General features: G+C 41.4%; 2 protein-coding genes across 2 annotated transcripts; one reads left to right on the top strand and one right to left on the bottom strand.

Annotated features, from left to right (window-relative positions):
• Positions 1–746: 746 nt before the first annotated feature.
• Positions 747–6,683, top strand: suv39h1a (SUV39H1 histone lysine methyltransferase a). The gene is made up of 6 exons (XM_083675460.1): positions 747–798; positions 1,455–1,600; positions 2,568–3,227; positions 3,752–3,898; positions 4,743–4,872; positions 5,334–6,683. Exons 1-6 carry the CDS (start codon positions 780–782, stop codon positions 5,465–5,467), a joined length of 1,236 nt encoding a protein of 411 aa, XP_083531586.1. The 5' UTR covers positions 747–779; the 3' UTR covers positions 5,468–6,683.
• Positions 6,684–15,253: 8,570 nt separating this feature from the next.
• On the bottom strand, positions 15,254–16,527 carry gpr173 (G protein-coupled receptor 173; the record flags this gene model as incomplete). Its single annotated transcript, XM_083675824.1, has 1 exon — positions 15,254–16,527. The coding sequence occupies exon 1, from the start codon at positions 16,415–16,417 to the stop codon at positions 15,254–15,256; it is 1,164 nt and encodes a 387-aa protein (XP_083531950.1). The 5' UTR covers positions 16,418–16,527.
• Positions 16,528–18,614: the final 2,087 nt, after the last annotated feature.

The following is an 18,614-nucleotide window of genomic DNA, read 5'->3' as shown; positions in this document are numbered from 1 at the left end:
TCTATGGGTGATGAAATGTTACATCCAGCAGACCTTCCGAGCATTTGGCCGGAGGTGTCTGAGAACAAGATTAAGCTGATACCAAGGCTAACATAAATATTGCAGTTTCCACTTGTGGCCACAGGGGAGCCAGATTTCATGTGTAGCTCCTTTAAGGTGTTACTGTTGCATGGTGTATTCAGTTATAGTCTTATGCTCGTTTTTATCATGATTTTCTTCTCTGATTCTACAGTATGATGTTACTTGTGTCCTCAAGGGGAAACCGCTCAACAAGTCCACGTTTGACTTGTTTTGATGTTCTATGCATATGAATAACATTTCAAATTGTTGTCCAGACTTTTAAAACAACAATCTCCGAATGAAAGGACACTTCCTCGGCCGTAGAAACTCTTAAAACATCTATACAAAACAATACCTGTCCAACACCTTTGAATCTTAGTCATTACAAAATGTATAACAACAAGTTCAACCATTTACTTCAAAGTTCTCAATAAAAGTTATGTCATGATTGTATCAAAAACAAAATCTTTGTTGTATGTTTTCTTCTCCATTTAAGATTCCCGCTTATGAAACCTTTTCAACTGGTTTCTGCTTCCCCAAACAGTCATGGCGTCTTTCGTTCTCCTTTATGAGGAAAATGCTGTAGACCGTTCATGTGGTTGGTGACCAATCAGCAACATTGCAACAGTCACTTCCTCAAACTACTCCTCCAATCAACTTCCGCCAGTTTTTGGCGGTGCGGAAAACCAAAGAGAGTGCAAAAACACGTCGCGGAAAACATGGCAGAGTACTTGAAAGGTAGGTATGATTCTTGTAAACGGATATCTATTTGTTCTGTTTTAGGCTCATCGTGGCTCTTTGCTGTTGCTAATGTTCCACTTGATGCAATTTCATCGTTGACATGTGTGTCATGAAACGCTTAAGTTGGCATCATTATTGGGGGGAGGGAGGGGACGGGGGTAGACAACTGGACTATTAGTGCTCACTTAGCCCGTGGTTCTTCACGCAGCCTCAGGCATTGTTGACTTTCAGTGGTGCAACATGAATGTGTGGCGAGTCGTCGAAATGAACATAACATGGCAACAGATTCCCATGCTAACTGCTGACGATTTGCACAGGTTAGCCGTCGTCATATTTATACAGAATACGTCCATGATCCATGATTCTCTTGATTTTCTGATCACTTCGAAAGGCATACAAGACCTGGTTGTGTGATGACCGTCTTTACGCGCCAAAACACACAACCCAAAGTTAGGTTGCTCGTCGTTCTAAATGTATATTGCTAAATGTATATATATACGGCTTCAGCAATGCTAAAGTTGTTTTTCCACGCGGAAAATTGGTCTTATAAGTTAACTTCCTGTTGGGTTATATTGGGTGGCAATTGTGTTATTGCCTTAACCACTTTTATATTGTCCGATGGTTAACTAAACTACATGTTTACTACTGTGCAGGTTGTAGCGTGTCGTGCAAGCTGTCATGGGATGACCTGCAGGCTGTCTGCCGCCGAAAGAGGCTCTACTGCAAAGATCTACGGGTGAACAAGCATAACTTTCGTGACTTTGAGGTTGAGTACCTCTGCAACTACAAGAAGACTAAGGTCAGTGACGAGCTTTTATTTGGGGGATGACTTCTTTTGAATCCTATAGGCACAGTATTTCAAAACGGTTCATCAGTATTAGAATGATCCTGGCAGTCAGGCCAGATTGGATCAGATTGAGCTGGCTGATTTCTCCAATACTACTCATCCTTCTGGTTCTGATTAAAAGTTGGTGGTGTTAACAGTACAGCAATCTAAGATGGAGTAGTGTGCCCCTCAGCTGTCATTGTGGTTTTAACAATGTACATATATTGCTTCAATGCAGCATTACCCATGCATTTGTATAGGGAAACAAATGAGAAGGGTGACTGCCTTGGGTGGAAAGTGTGATACACATTAAACGACATAATAGGAGAAGTCTCAGATACATTTTAGCTTGTGGTAAATCTCTCACAACTAGGCCCCCGTCAAAATGTGGTTTGTGAAACTTCTGTCTTAAAGCTTGCTTCCTCTCTAAGTGGAAAGAACTCCCAGTCATTTGTCCCATAGGGATTTTTTTTCAATTGGATAATATAAGCTTTGTGTTACATATAGACATACAGTTTCTACTTACTAGCATTTGGTGTTGGTAACTGTTTCTCTATGATGGAGTTTCTAAATGGTAGTTGATCAGAAAAGAAGACGTTCAAGAAACTGTAAGTCTATGTAAACAATTATTATATTAGCTATTTGAAAAATTCCTTGTGTGAAGAATGACCAGAGATTTTCGACTTTAAACTGGCATTTTGACAAATGCTTCGGAGCCCTGTTGTTCAGTGTACTGTATAGGTCTCTATATGTTTTGTTTAATAACAATATCTGAAGCACAACATGAGTAATGCATACTGCAACAAAGTATAAGCATTGCCGATTGCACATTATTATTGTCGAACAGGTGACTATTTCTTCCAGTGGGTTGGTTAACTGTCCAAATGTAATAGTCTTGCTCGCACTAACACACATTATATGTCCTCTTGTCACGCCTTAGGAGCAGGAGTTCTACCTGGTGAAATGGAAGGGCTACCCCGAATCTGCCAACACCTGGGAGCCCAGGAAGAACCTCAAATGCACACTACTGATGAAGCAGTTCTCCCAGGACATGGAGCGGGAGCTGAGGCAGCTGAAGAGGCGGCACAACCCCAAACGGCTGGACAAGGACGTGGCCTCGGTCCTGGTGCAGAAAGCCAAGCTCCGCCTGAGGCTCCAGCGCTGGGAGGCCGACCTGAACAAGACCCGCAACCACCCGGGCAGTATCCTGGTCCAGAACGAGGTGGACCTGGAGGGCCCGCCCCGGGACTTCACCTACACCAACAATTACAAGGTGGGCGAGGGCATTGTGCTGGATGAAATGGCAGTGGGCTGCGAATGTAAGGACTGCTTCAGCAAGCCGCTCATGGGCTGCTGCCCCGGGGCCTCCCTCCACCGCCTGGCCTACAACGACCGGGGCCAGGTGCGTCTCCGGGCGGGGGAACCCATCTACGAGTGTAACTCGCGCTGTTGCTGTGGGCCCGACTGCCCAAACCGGGTGGTGCAGAAAGGGATCCAGTTTGACCTGTGCATTTTCAAGACCGAGAACGGCCGTGGCTGGGGGGTGCGCACGCTGAAACACATCAAGAAGAACACCTTCGTCATGGAGTACGTCGGGGAGGTAGGCCTGGAGCCTCTTATCTAGATGCCTGCACAGGTACTGTACACATACAAGATACCGATAACTGATTTCCACCGAGAAATGATTGCGTGGAATGCTATATACATCACGTCAATGCTTTCGGTCAGTGTTTCCCAAAGTGTGGTATGTGTACGTACGCCCACGGGTTTGCATGAGGGGTACACAGAAATGTCAAGCCCAATGGGTACCCTAATCGGTTTTCATTATAACTTAGGGGGGCGGGGAGGAACGTATTTCTGTTACTTGAGTTGCAACGTCCTCTGTCACACTCTGCTCCTCATGTCTTCCAAGGAAGGTCATTCCCAGTTCATAAATATTCATTGACAGTGTCGTCATCAGGTCTTTAAACCAGCACTATATACACACAATACCCAGCCCTAGTGGTAATGTGAAAGAAAGAAGTTTAGCTCACCGTCTTAACATGGAGTTGAATGTTAGTGCAGTTTACATGAGTGTTTGTATGATGAGTTGCTGAAGTTTATGTGCATGTCTCTCTCTGCTAGATCATCACATCGGACGAGGCAGAGAAGAGAGGTCACATGTATGACAGACAGGGCGCCACCTACCTATTTGATCTGGACTACGTGGAAGACGTTTACACGGTGGACGCTGCTCACCAAGGCAACGTCTCCCACTTTGTCAATCACAGTGTGAGTTTACAGTACCTTCCAAAAAACCTGAACAATACCTCCCTTGTGAGCAACATATTGTGCATGTCTGTTCTCCCTCCTCAAACACACAAAAGCATACTGGTAGAATGGACGTAATTCAAAATGCCACAGATAATTCTATGCTACTGTGAACAGAGTACGGAAGTGCACGTTCAATTTCTTTTCCTACTCAGGCCCAGAAAAACGACTTGTTCACTAACTTATTAGCCTACTAGAATTGCTATTTAGAAATTTTAGAAAACTAGTGCCAATGTAATTCACCAAAAATGCAGGAGCATCGAACTGTAGGCAGAAATGCTGCATAAATCCACATAAGAGACACTGTAAGCTGTTAAAGAATTGGTAAGCATTGAACTTAGGAAAGAGCACGTATATCAATGAAAGAATGACTCAGAAGATGAACTGTCAAACAAAAACGCAAAAAGAAAATAAATAAATAAATAATAATTTTAAAAAAGTGACGACTTTTCTTACAAAAATACAGACAGTGACTTTTTAGATACCCAAGGATGTTTGGAAATGAACATCAGAACGATGACATGGCCCCTTTAAAGCGATGATTTATTATTCTTTTGCAAACCTAAAAAAAAAAACTAACTGAAACCTAATAAAAGTAACTTCATCCTTAAATGTTTTTATTAATTAGCTTTCCCAAAGTATTCTGCTACATTGGAATGGTGAAATGGGTAAAAACATGGATTTTCTGATGGCCTGTGTTTTGAAAATGCAGGTTCCTGGTAGCTAGCACAACTTCTCGGTGGTTCTGAAAGACATAACTCTTTGCTGTAGATGTGCTTTGACCTTAAAATGTATTTTTTTGCAGTGCAACCCCAATCTGCAAGTGTTCAACGTGTTTATAGACAACCTCGACGAGAGGCTCCCAAGAATAGCTTTATTTTCAACACGCTCCATCAGGGCAGGTGAAGAGCTCACTTTCGACTACAAGATGCAAAGTAAGTGTGTTCCCTTTGACTTGCTAGCATTTTCCTACTGTCTAACATTTCCCCCACATGACCGTTGAATCCGTCAACAAGCTTATGTTGGATACATCGGAACTCCTGTTTCCTCCTTGCCTAAATTGCCCCCATAGGCTCTTGATTATTAGCTTAGATTAGACGTTTTCAATGACCATGAATTGGTCCACACTTATTTCTACAATCATTTGATTCATCGGAGAGTGTAAGCATCAGACATTTCAACACAAAATCTGGTTTAGCTTCATGCATCACATCACATATGGTTAGTTCAGTTAGTTATCCAAAGTGACTTACATTGCAGTGAGTGCATAGATTTCAGTATATATGGTCAGCAGTTAAAAAATATGTTGTCTGTGCGTGTAAGCTTCTCATAATGTAACATACCTAATATTACTGCAGTTGTCATCTTGGCTTAGTTTGGCTCATGTCTTTTGCAGTTGATCCAGTTGATGCAGAGAGCACAAAAATGGACTCAAACTTCAGTTTAGCGGGACTTCCAAGCTCTCCCAAAAAGAGGATTCGCGTGGAGTGCAGGTGTGGGTCAGACACCTGTCGAAAATACCTGTTCTGAATTGGTTTATGAAAAGGACATTGGAGCTTGAAGAGAGAGAGAGAGAGACGGCATTTTCTGTCTGGGAATGATGGGACATACATGGGTGGGTTTTCCAGGCCGAGGTAAAATATGAGGTTTGCTTGATTTAGCTTTGAATTTGCATTTTTGGGACTGTTAAATTTTTTGGTTCCATTGTTCAAGTGAAACTACATCAAGTATAGCTTTTTCTGAATTTTTCTTTTCTGAATTTTTTTTTATTTTTTTTTAATTTTTTTTTTGACCTTTTCACATTTTAGAGCTGCATTCACAAATGAATGCCATGGGGTAAATCATATAAGAATTGATAGAGTAACTTTGTAGTTTGTAACGTTTAATTAAACCCTTTAAACTTCCCTTCTTATCAAGTATTTGGTTCAAAACATTTTTTAAATTGCCCTACTGGACTGTCTAAAACTTTTAGAGCTGGAAAAAGTGAATTTGGTGTTTAAAAAGTGTCTACACTTCCAAACTATGGGCTGAATCCTGACTTGATCTCTATGCATAAGCTTTGTGTGAATCTTGCATTGATGTCAATGGGAGATTTGTGTGTGAGTTACACCCACAGAAGTCAAGGGTTCAACCCCACGGTTGAGGTTGCAATTTTCTCAATGTCTGTATTGTTTGTTTTTCTTTTTCAGTTGCATTAAAAATCTCAAACTATCAATTATGTGGAACCGAGTGACTCCAAATGTCCAGTTATTCTCCTCAGTAATTGCTCCATGGAGCTTCAGGCTCCATCATTGTCATATCAAATGCCATGAGGTGTACTGTGTATACTTGTCTGCATTGAAAGGATTCAGTAGGGCACATCTACTTGCAAGTGTTATGAAATAATGTGTATGAATTGTGTGAAATCTTAAATTGGTGCTTTGATTGATTAGAATCAGCCAACTTATCGCCCTGTAAATGTTTCATTTTTGAATTGCAATTTGATTCCAAAACGTTTTTTTTTTGTAAAAGTGGGTCATGTGCTTTGTGTAGTTGAAAAGTCATTTTCTCCGTCCATGAAAAGTAACAAGCGATATGAGGGCCAAAGTCAACAAAATTGTTGTGAATGTTTTTTTTTATTCTTTCTTATTTAGAGTACTGTTTTATTTTTGTATTCATGTTCAGTTTTATCAATGTAACTTTTATCATTTTAGGTTTTCCATTGAGCAAAAATATTGTAAATAAAAGTTTTAATCAGATAAATATTTTTCCTGGTCAGTCTTTTTTATTACCATGATGCATCACTACCAAATAAGTGTGTTATTGTGTCTTCGTAAAGATTTAAGTCCTATATACGTAGATGCTTCACAAATAATTTATATGCGAATTCATACTAAAGAGTGAAAACAATACCTACTTTTGGTCCTCTGCCATATGTGGCATAACCCTTTTGCCACCCTTCCTAAAACATGACATTTGCTTAGAAATGATTAGTGAAACGTCTATGTAGGCCAGATAGAGCCCTTAAAACCCCACACCGGGATTCCAGCACCCCGGATCACCAACAAAACATAAACATTGGAGTGAAGCTACTATATACATAATTTGTTTGCAAAGTCTCCTAGGACGACAAAAACTTAAGTAACAAACAATTCTTGTTCTGGTTATGAAAAGGTAAGCCATATCATATCATAATCTAAGGGTAAATTTCATTATTTGAAATTTCTGAAAATATTGGCAGTGGCTTTAAAGTTATAATTTGTTTCGACAGGACTGTTGCTACTTATACATGACACTGTTTTGGTTTAAACTCAATTGATTTAATGTAAACGACAACCTACCACTAGATGGTGCAATTACATTTGTAAGACTTTAACTGAGTCCTATTAAAATACACTGCTATCTACATTCAACCCTTCTTCGAACCATATCTATTTGGACATGCTGATATTTTCAAGCTCACTGTCACACAGTGGTATTGCTGGGATTGTTTATGATTTATTGTAAGTCTATTTTCTATGACTTGAAAAATCTCCTGTGGTTTTACTGTCAATACAACCCAGAATACAGACCTAGTACATGTATACTTGCTGTGACATTAACTACTGTATTTGCAAAAGCTTTAAAAAAAAAAAAGTGACACACCACTCGCTCCACAGTTATATTTTGTGTAGATGCTTTAGTCATTCTTTTCTAGCAACAAGGTTGCAGTATTTGCCTAAGAGCACTAGCCTGTTTCTCTCTGTATCTCACCTTCACAAGGATGTCAGCCCACAGACCTTATACACACACACACACACACACACACACACACACACACACACACGCTCCTTCCTCTCTGTCCTTGTCCCCTCTGCTCTACCTGCTCTCACCTCCCACTCTCCAATATGAAATCACTAGGCCACAGCCAGCTCCGCTTAATTTCCATTGCTTGCATGTGCAGCCATGACTAAAAAGACCACGGTACAGTACATATCCTTGAGCCAAGAGCATAGCTGGCTGTGGCCTAGTGATTTCATCTGGGAGAGTAGGAGGTGTATCGTAGCCTTGGCGCAGGGCAGGATGGCACAGGACTGCTCCATTTCCTCCCCCACCTCCCCCGGCCCCCTCAACCTCCATGGCATGGCACCTTACAGAACATTCATTTCGAGCTGTTCCTTGTGAGTTATCATTCAATCCTAGTACCCTGAATCCTCCAGTCAGGCAGTCTGTTCTGGTTAACGTTGCCGCTAGCTTCCCTTGTCTGCTACTCCTCCCCTCTGCACCGATGCCCAGTATAACCGGGGACCCATGGAGAGCTGGCCTGGGTGTCTGCTTGGAGAGGCCCCGTTATTGGATTGGGTGGATTTCTGGAGGATCAGAGTCGGTAAACACCAGGCACAGAAACACAGGAGGCTAAGGAAACGGAACACACAGATGGCCAGTGTCTGGATCAAACAACCATGTGGGGGAACTTGGTGTTGATTATGAATGGGGATGACTTGCAGTGTTGTTTTCTGTTTCTGATCAACAAATGATCATGTAAACAACTATACCTCAGATGGTCCGATCATCACTTGAAGTTTTTTTGTCTGACTGCACATATGATGACAGAACAAGCTCATAATCAAATACGGGAAGATTACATTTTCTATCTATCTAGTCAAACCTTAGGATATCAGCATCTGGCATTATAAAATATCCATGAAATATCAATTTCATATCAAGAGAAAGATATCAATGTGCATATGCTTGTTTGTCTATTTCATCTATAGCATTTGGGATGGCATCAATTGAAATCAAATGCGCTGTGAAGCTTCACACATTCTTCAAAGTTTGACTGACAACCTAAAGTTACCTAAAGAGCTGACTGAGGAAGGATGGCCTTATGTTAATACATATTGGAGGTGGACATGGGCTTCTCTTCTGCACTACAGGGTGCCCGTCTTGGGCAGATTAAGGACAAGTGTTAGTCTAATCTGTGGCTGGGTGATCTTCTGGAGACTGGGTGACCTAGTTAAGTTACTTGACAGGGCATTTAAACTATGGGCTGTCAGTCAAAAGAGAAAGAACGTCCTTGAAGTGTCCCAGAAGCTTTGTAGCTAACAGGGTACTTTATCTATCTTGATTAGCCAAGACCCACCCCACTCAGATAACAGTTAAAGGATTAGTTCAGTATTATAGTCAGTTGGTTACCTTGAAAGTAGTCTTGGGCAATGAGAAACTGTAATCCATGGTTCAGATTTGTTTAAATACCTGCTACTAACTTCCAATAACTTTAGCCACCTCTTACAGAACACAATGCTTGACCAAGTTTCACATTTGTGGCCAAATAACTCCCAATTAACATCAAACAGTCTTTGAGATTTGGCTGTGCAATTTAAAAGTTGGACAAGCTGCCCCTATCAATCTCATTGTTTTTTTGTTTTTTGTTTCTTTTAGAGGTAACATTAGCTAAAGTTAGTAGAGGCTATTTAAACAAATATGGATTACAGTTTCTCTTCGCCCATAGACTACTTTTAGGATAAGGAAGAATATAAGGTGTAAAATACTATGCATATCCTGTGCTTTGTTTAATGAATGTCGACCATAGACAGAGGATATGAACAATATGAATCTATATTTAGATACCCCATGCAGATGAAATGTGAAATTAGTTTTCAATACAGGTTGTGAATTCTGGTATCTCCTGTGTTTACATTCACGTTAAAAACACGATATAACATTTGGACTAGCTTACAGTCACATTCTATATTTATTACTCCAAATCATGTGTTTTAATGTGTAATTGTGTAATAAGATGGTTATGTAGTTAAGGTGGAATACTTGTTCTGTTGCTTTGGCGGTTGAGGGCGGGATAGGTGGGATGACACCTAACCCTAACCCTATTTTCCCAGAAAATGTTGCAAATGTAAACCTCCACCCACTCATTTGCCAAATTTGTATGCCTAAAAACCTTAAATGGACTTAAATCCAACAATTATATTGGGTTAATATCACTCAGCAATATACAGTATATGTCTGTTCTTTACAGCATATCACTTGTACTGTTATCATTAATTAAACTTTTGAATGCAATCCCGTAGCAGAGAGGAACATAAAGTCATTTTACACAGAGAAGTGATTTCTTAATTTCATCCTTAGTTGCTTACTGTGCTTCCTACCTGTAAAGAATTTGTTACATTTACTCATGCAATCTCTCAATAGTTTCAAAGGAAATTTATTTTTCATTACAAAAACCAACAACAAAAAATCATAAATGGCCAGAGACATGCTTAACAGCTCAACCAGTATTTTTTTTAATAATACAGAAAAAAATGGAATCCACACCATCTAGACTTGCTTCCATGATATTTAGGGGTCCAAAGACATTTACATAGGTATCCTTCAAACCTCTCATATTTATGTTTGATATTCAGCTGCAAGTTGTTCTGTGAACTTTTCAGGGTTCAGTTTAAAGGGTAAAATCAGTAAAATATGCATTTCAGTTCGGGGACTCTGAGTTAGGACCACTATTCAAAGATGTTGATTGTTTTCATGGATTTTGTATTTAATTGACTGTGAAGACTGTATTATACTGTATCAGCAAATAAACTGGACATTTCCAGTGACAGTGCTTCTTGCAAATCCCAAGCACGAATGTGCATGTAGTACCACAATCTGAGAACTTAGATGAGGAATCATCAAATACTGTTAGATATTCAGATGTCAAATTGGCTTTTGACTACAATGGGCTTTTACAAAGCCAAATTACTGCTCACAAGAGGCAGAAACACACAGACAGTTGAAATGTTAGTTATATAACTAACATGAATTTTTAGTTTTTCAAATTAGACCCCAAACCAAGATCATATATAACATTGTTTTATCTGACACAATTCCCTTGTTCATTTACAATTAACTTCAATCGTTTCTATAATTCTGTACTTTATTTTTGACAATCACTGACACAATTGGAAAATAATAAGAGTGCAATAATCATAGTAGCTGTGTGAATAGAACCACTCACACAGAGCCGTCATCTCAAACTGATTTAAAACGTCATATTCCCATACATGTAAGCAAGAACAAAACCCCAATTGATATTGTAGGCTCTCTAGTCCAATTTAGAGGAACTGGATATGTATAAAACGTTATATCTCTCGAGGCTCTTAAGTTGAATGAGTTAAGACACACTGTGTCATCATCTCATGTTTTGAATGAACCTTGTTGGTTTTTAGCACATTCAATTCTCTGAGGAACAGGCAGAGGATGAAAAATACTGAATAAGCATTTGCAAGAGTGACATTTTTCAAAATGCATTGTGTTTCTGGCCATTCCTTTTCCCCAGATGTTCTTAGTTTCATCCCTCTAGCCATCCTCTACACATACGCACATTCATACTTACATACATAAACACTCACACACACATGCATGGTAAAAATATGATGATCAGGAACCCCCATCCCCCCTCAATTCGAAGTTAGTCCATTGTCCATATAATACACATTAAATAGTACAGAGGTCACAGTTAATTTACAAAAGATAGTCTGCCTGAAGCAACTAAAAAAGCACTGTCAGGCATTTCTGCTTATCAAAAACATCACTTCCCGTCTCCCTCCTGCCCTCCCCACCACCAACCCCAAATTTCACACTTCTTTTTTTCAAATCTTGTTTTTATCAATACACAACGCCACAGTGGTCCTCCCTCCCCTCCCCCCTCCCCTGATAAGAGAAAAAAAAACAACAACAAAAAAATTATCAAAGAAATCCACAATAATCCAGGAAGGGCTGTCATTAATTCCATTACTTGTCAGTTTTTGGATTAAAGTTTCTTCAGTCCTTTGCACACAATTGTACATTCCGGTGTTACAATTTGGCAAATGTATTTTTTTCATAATTACGATCTTCATTAAAAGTTGTTGACTGGAGTTTTTAAGGTTGCAAGGGGGAGAGATATGAGTCCTCCAGAAGTCAATAATTACACAGTGTTGTGTTTCCCCATTGGTTTGAATAATCCCTTTGATGTTTATTACTTAAACACATAGAGGCATACAGCTGTCAACTCTTCCTTGCATTGGTTATACCAAACTTTTTTTTTACGGAGTAAGGCCATAACGCTGATATTAGGATTAACAATTCAATTCTCTGATGCTTGTTGTTATTGTTAGTTTCTGTCATTGTTATTGTTTTGCAACAGCAGAGAAGAGTGGAGCAATTAGAAAACCAAAAACCATAGTTATCCCCCATAATGGGAAAACATATTTCCAGACCTCTTTGAAACATTCACTTATAGATATTACAATCTCTGTGTCCTGGCCTATACTTGGTTAGCATTCTGTTTCAAGTCAAAATCATGTTAAGAAAAAACAATTCACAGATCATCAATTCCTCAAGATGTGTGCAAAAATATAAAAGGGGAAATGTGCCCCCTCCCCCAGCCCACCTTAACCCCAACCCACCTTAACCCCAACCCACCTTAACCCCAGCCCACCTTAACCCCAACCCACCTTAACCCCAACCCACCTTAACCCCAGCCCACCTTAACCCCAACCCACCTTAACCCCAACCCACCTTAACCCCAACCCTCCAATACTTCCATGTGAGATGACAATACCATCAACTTACTCATCAAAGATTCTCTCTGATGATCTAAACATTCTGGCAATTTTTTTTAGGAACTTTACTAACAACTCCAAACTCCATTAAAGACAATCAGCCCAATTTTCCTCCCGCAAAAAACACACAAAATGGACAAAATGGGCACAAAATCGGCAAAGACGTTAGCTATGACAACTTTGGTATTTTCAAGTCTCCTTTAGGTGTGTCTGCACACATCGAAACAAACTCTGCAACATAGGCAGAGCAATTAATCGTGGGATTGTATAGTTGGAGGGCCTTATACGAACGGAGTACTATAATAATAATACTTTCTATTGATTATTTCCATTAATTGTGGTACACACATTCAAAGCAACAATGATTGGTCCATAAGCCATCATATAACCTAAAATTCAATTCAAAATTTGTATCATCCTAAAATACATTTATAACGACCCAAACCATTATCAAGATTGTAAATGTGGGGATGTGTTTTCTGCATATGCAGGTCTATAAATGAAATATAAAGTATATAGTCAAGCAACTTTTCAATCAAAATAAATCAAATGGGTAATTTGCCCACTCCAACAATATTTTTATATGTTTCATTAGATAGATGTGAAAAACTGGATTTATGCATACTTGCTCCAAATACAATTTACAGTAGCTCTGGTTTATCAGCCCAAACAACAACGTGCACCTCATCACCTGTCATTTTGTTGCTTATAGTGGCTACGTGAATGTTTCATTCCAACATTTTGGGACCTATCTTGCAGAAAGGTAATACAAGTCAGTTCAGTTGCCAGGCGGTCAGTAACCCATTTCTGTCTCTGAGGTTCGCTACTATATGAAACCTAAAAAAATGTATCACTATCAAGTCCAGCCCATTTGCTATTTCACTTCCTGAAACTTTGCGGGAGGAAAATAACAAACCTCCACAGAACTTTGCTGAGATCTGGATTCTGCACATGGTCGTGTCTGCTATTATTTCATTTTCATCATACTTAGACACTCTAAAAGTTGCTCTGGAGTTAAAAATGTCCCCCTTAAAAAAAGTAAACCATGATCAGAAAAAGCTGGCATTTTATGGAAGCCACACAGCATTTCCTGATGAATGAAGTGATTTCCAAAGTTCCACCATCTCGAACAATACCACCTGCCGCATTAGCAATTAGCAAAGCCGGAATTAGCAATAACATATTTTTTATCTGCCAATTTATGATTTGGTCTAACAGGGACATCTTTAAAAGTGTTGTTGAGAACATACTGCTTTTCTGCTCTCAGTGTCTTGTGGCCTCAGCAGATTTAGCGTGGATCAGGGCACAGATGAGAAATCACAGGATAACACAACTTTTTAATCTAAACATGCATTTAGCAACTGTCTGCACAATATTTCAGAATTCCTCTGCTCAGTTCTGGCCCTTTCTGTTCAATACTCAAGATAACACACACGGATGGAAATATTCTAAATGGCAGCTTTTGTTAAATGCATGTTTTTCCCATATCCCAGAGTTGCTTCATCTGAAGTGTTGACCGAATTAGAATAGAATAACACACGTTCATACATATCTCCATGATACCTTCCAAATGACAGCTTTTTTGTCAGCTTTGGCTTCCAACTTCATCAACTTCATCAAATCCTCCAAGTTATCTTTTAAGGGTCATAGTTGTGCAATGTGTAACAATGACTGTAGGCCTATGGAGCATTTTGAGATATATCAAGATGGACAAATAAATAAACACAATAACCAATCAAAGAAAAAACTAAATAAAGCCACTCACGGTAACAGAGTGCCCAAAAATGCTATAAAACTCATAATTTCCATTAATTTTACTGTTACTGATGCCTTTGATTCAAGCAGATGTAAGAAGCAGAGGTGATATACCCTCCTTGGCCATTCAGAACATCTTCACAGGACTATCTGACACTTTGTTTGTGAAAAAACAGAGGAGGGTGTGAGCAATACGGCCAGGTCAATCCCTCAACCTACAGAAACCATGTGTCAGCCTCACTTCAATCTCTTTCACAATAGTAGGCCCTAGAAACACCTACATTTCACATAGCCTCCCCCCATTTACAAACTGTCTCTCCTTGCATTCTATTTTCAATAGTTTTATCAATCTCATATTTGTTTCACATTAAAAGTAAGGATACATACATGCACTGAGATTGATTCTTTAGTTGTCGGTTCATTCTCCTTTTCTTCCTGTGTGGAGAAGATCGTTTTCACCCCTCCGAAATGACGCACATTTGTTTTCAGATCGCAACAATGTATTACATAAATGTATTTGAAGAACCTCACTTGAGTGATTATGGCAGTTAGCACTTGACTTCATCCAATCTCAAATAATACTGTGTCTAATAGCGAGAGTCAAAGTTGTTTTTGGTTTCATAATACAGTGATGAAATAGTACCTGTACCATTAACCCTAAAATACTTAGACCAACAACATTTGGAGTCATTATGATCATTGTTATCTTGGTTTCCACACCACAGCACTAGCATGCCTCTGCTGTGTGTAACCCTCCCCCAATCAGATTTTTTAAGAATTTAGAACACCTCATACAAGCTTGAAAGGCCTCACCTCTCCTTGGACCAGGAGAAACCAAAACGCATCACAACTCAGTTTCTCACCCTTGTATGTCAGCCATTCCCACCCCTTTTTAAAGCATCTTGCACTGAATCAAAGGCCACAACAACTCAAACATGCCTCCCTTGTCCCTAACTCCGCCTCTACCCATACCACACCCTCCCAAGGTAAAAACCTCTGGCTCTCTTCACATGACACAGTAAGGCTCTCGGGGCAGATGAGGTTTAGTCCTACAGTAGGCTGGCAGGTGAGCCAGCAGCCCCTTCTTCAGGTCCTTGTTGAGGAAGAAGCAGACGATGGGGTTGACCCCGGCCTGGGCGAAGCTCATCCACACCGTGGTGGAGAGGTACCGGTGCGGTATCGTGCACGCCTTGACGAACACCCGCCAATAGCAGGCCACTATGTAGGGTGACCAGAGCACCAGGAAAAACAGGGTGATCACATAGAACATCCTGCCCAGCTGCTTCTCTGCCTTGAACTCCTCCATGCCCAGCAGGCGCCGGTTCTGGTTGTGCAAGTTTTGCCGGATGCCCAGCAGGGTGGGCGGCATGGGGCCCCGGCCGAAGCCCGCAATCCAGTTGGCTGCCGCCTGGCCGGTGGCACCAGGCCCGTGGAAGGTCCAGTTTTGGCTGATCGCCGGCACCATCTGGACGGGCTTCATCTTGCGGTGCTTGTACTCAAAGAGGAGCAGCTTCATGTAGACCACGTGCGTGGCCAGGATCAGCACGGCCAGCATCAGCATGAAGCCCAGCGTGTCGTTGGCCTTGAAGTAGCGGTGCTCGAAGATGCACTGATCCTCCTCGCGGATGAACTTGTAGGTGCCTACGTCGAAGACGGGGGGGAAGGCCATTGCCACCGAGAGCGTCCACACCATGCACACCACCGCCACGCACGTCCAGAAGGTCATGCGCTTGGAGTAGAAGCGGTGGTGGGCGATGGCCATGTAGCGTGTCACGCTGATACAGAAGAGCATGAAGGCGGCGTGGAAGCAGAAGAGCACGGCCATGAAGGCCACCACCTTGCAGCTGAGCACGCTGTAGGTCCAGGCCGAGCCGTTCTTGATGGACACCAGCACGAAGGGGAAGCAGACGGCTGAGCGGATGGTGTCGGCCAGGCACAGGTCCAGGAGGAAGTAGTAGGGAGCCTTGTGCAGGGCGCGATCCCTCAGGACCAGCAGGGAGACCACCAGGTTACCCACCAGGCTGATGAAGATGATCAGCCCCAGTAAGACCAGTTTGATGTAGGTGGACACGGCTGAGGAGGGGCCCCCGGCCACCATTCCTCCCGTGGTGGCCACCACTGCCGCCAGGGGGCCGGCGGGCCCATCGCTGCTCTCGTTGCCGTTGGCCATGCCGTTGGCTCCTCCTCCTGTGGCACGCCCTCTTTTCTCCCCAAAGCCACTCTTCCTCCTCCTCCCTCTCCTCCTCCTCCTCCAGCTGCCCTTTCGTTCGTCCTCGTGGTTGCCTCTCCTTTTGAGCTCACATGGAACCGGAGCACTTCAGTCCGCATCGCCCCATGTTGCTCTGAGCCCCTTGTTTCCTGTGGTACTATCACCTCACTTCCTCCTCTTCTCGTCACAGGCCCTGTAAACAGGAAGTAAAAGGAGAAAGCATTACACATTTGGATGGGCTTCCAGCACCGAATATACAGTGCAAGCATTTTACGCCACTAGCTGAACCGTAAAATGTCAAGTTGTGTTTTTAAAAGCTTTCTTTAATCTAACAGATAATAATAAATAATAAATTGAGCCTACGTATCACATTACATAGGACTTACACCAGGTAAGAGTAACTACAGCGGAATAACAATACAGCAAGGGCAAGCGCAATGTATACACTGTCTTTTCACGCCATCTCACTTTTCTGTTTGAACATGTGCGAATACACTGTGAAACTAGTTTACAAGACATCACCAGCAATTGCACGATACCCCTCCACCCCCTTAAACATAACACAAGGCCTGAAATTCCATACATCTCCTTATTCTTTTGCCAAGTGCAAAATAGTGAAGAGAAAGACTTTCCCATTTCTTATATACAAGCCTGTAAAATGTCATTACCGATTACACAAATCATTTGTCCCACAAAATCAATCAATTGTTCCTCCAACGAGCGAAACAGGGGCTTACATAGACATCTGCTGTAGCATGCTGTGGAAACATCTTCTCCTTCCCCCTCAGCACGAATCAGATCAGCTGTTTTCTCCACACGCTACATGGCATGCCAGCAACTACTCTGTCACGGTAATTACCTTGCTTGTTGCTAGGCTACAACACCTTACATCCTTTTTGTATGTGTGTGAGGAGGGGGGGGTTCCTTCTGTGTGTATGCACATGCTTGTGTGTGTGTGTCTGTGTGTGTGTGTGTGTGTGTATGTGTGTGTGTGTGTGTGTGTGTGTGTGTGTGTGTGTGTGTGTGTATGTGTGTATGTGTGTGTGCGTGCGTGCATGCATGCGTGCGTGGAGGAGACAGTAGCAGAGAGAGGTGGAAGGGAGTGATCGGGGTAGAGAAAACAAATCACATGTCATGTGAGGTGAGGTTGAGAAGGCATAGGCATTTTCTTGTTGAGCCGTCGTTGGCGCAGTCATAAAGGGGACCACTGACCAGGCATTTACAAAAGAGGTTGCATCGCACAATGACACCTACAGATATATATGTGATGGTTCAGTACTGTGTGTGTGTCTGTGTGTGTGTGTGTGTGAGAGAGGGGCTTCTATCTGTATTGACCACACCGCCAATCTCATTTGTATTGAAGGAAGCATCCAGAATGATGAGGGGAATGCACAGGTGATGATTATAGAGTATACAAGTCCAACAGGAGAGAGAGTGGCTCAGGACCATTGTTTCAGTGCAGGCATACTAATGTATTTCTGTCACAGTAATTACAGCAGCTTGTTGCTAAGCTACAGGACCACTCTACCCTGTGCACGCGCACGTGCGTGCGTGAATGCGTTTGTGTCTGTTGTGTGTGTGTGTGTGTCTGTTGTGTGTGTGTGTGTGTGTGTGTGTGTGTGTGTGTGTGTGTGTGTGTGTTTTAAAATACTCTAAATGCACTATCATGTGGAATGGGGAATGGGAATAGTTCAGATATGATCAACAGAAAGAAAACCCACACCAACAATGTCTTCCCAGCAGAGAATTACTGACACTCAACTTTACATGTGTCTACTGTAGCCCTGTAGTTCATCTGAGGGGTGGAGACCGCAGGTGGGCCAATCAAGGTAACAACTCATCTGCAATGGGCACACTGGGCACAGAATCTGAATAAGAATATATGTACATGGGATAACATAAATATAATATGATATTAACTGATATAATAAGCTATTACTTGTTATAAGCATTTATAACATGTTTAAATCATGTTTTATAATCACATTCATAATATTTTATGTCTCTCTCTGAGACACCAACTGACTCATAATGGCTAATAATCACACAGGATCTATTTATGAAGTTTTATAATGCATTATGGTGCTGTGGATGCAAGGAATGACAGTCCTTGAGATTAAAATTACATTGTAAACAAAGTAAAACAACCTATTTTGGC

The sequence above is a fragment of the Argentina silus genome (genome assembly GCF_951799395.1).
Source record: "Argentina silus genome assembly, chromosome: 8".
NCBI classification, from domain to species: domain Eukaryota; kingdom Metazoa; phylum Chordata; class Actinopteri; order Argentiniformes; family Argentinidae; genus Argentina; species Argentina silus.
This window is presented reverse-complemented; position numbering and strand designations above follow the sequence as displayed.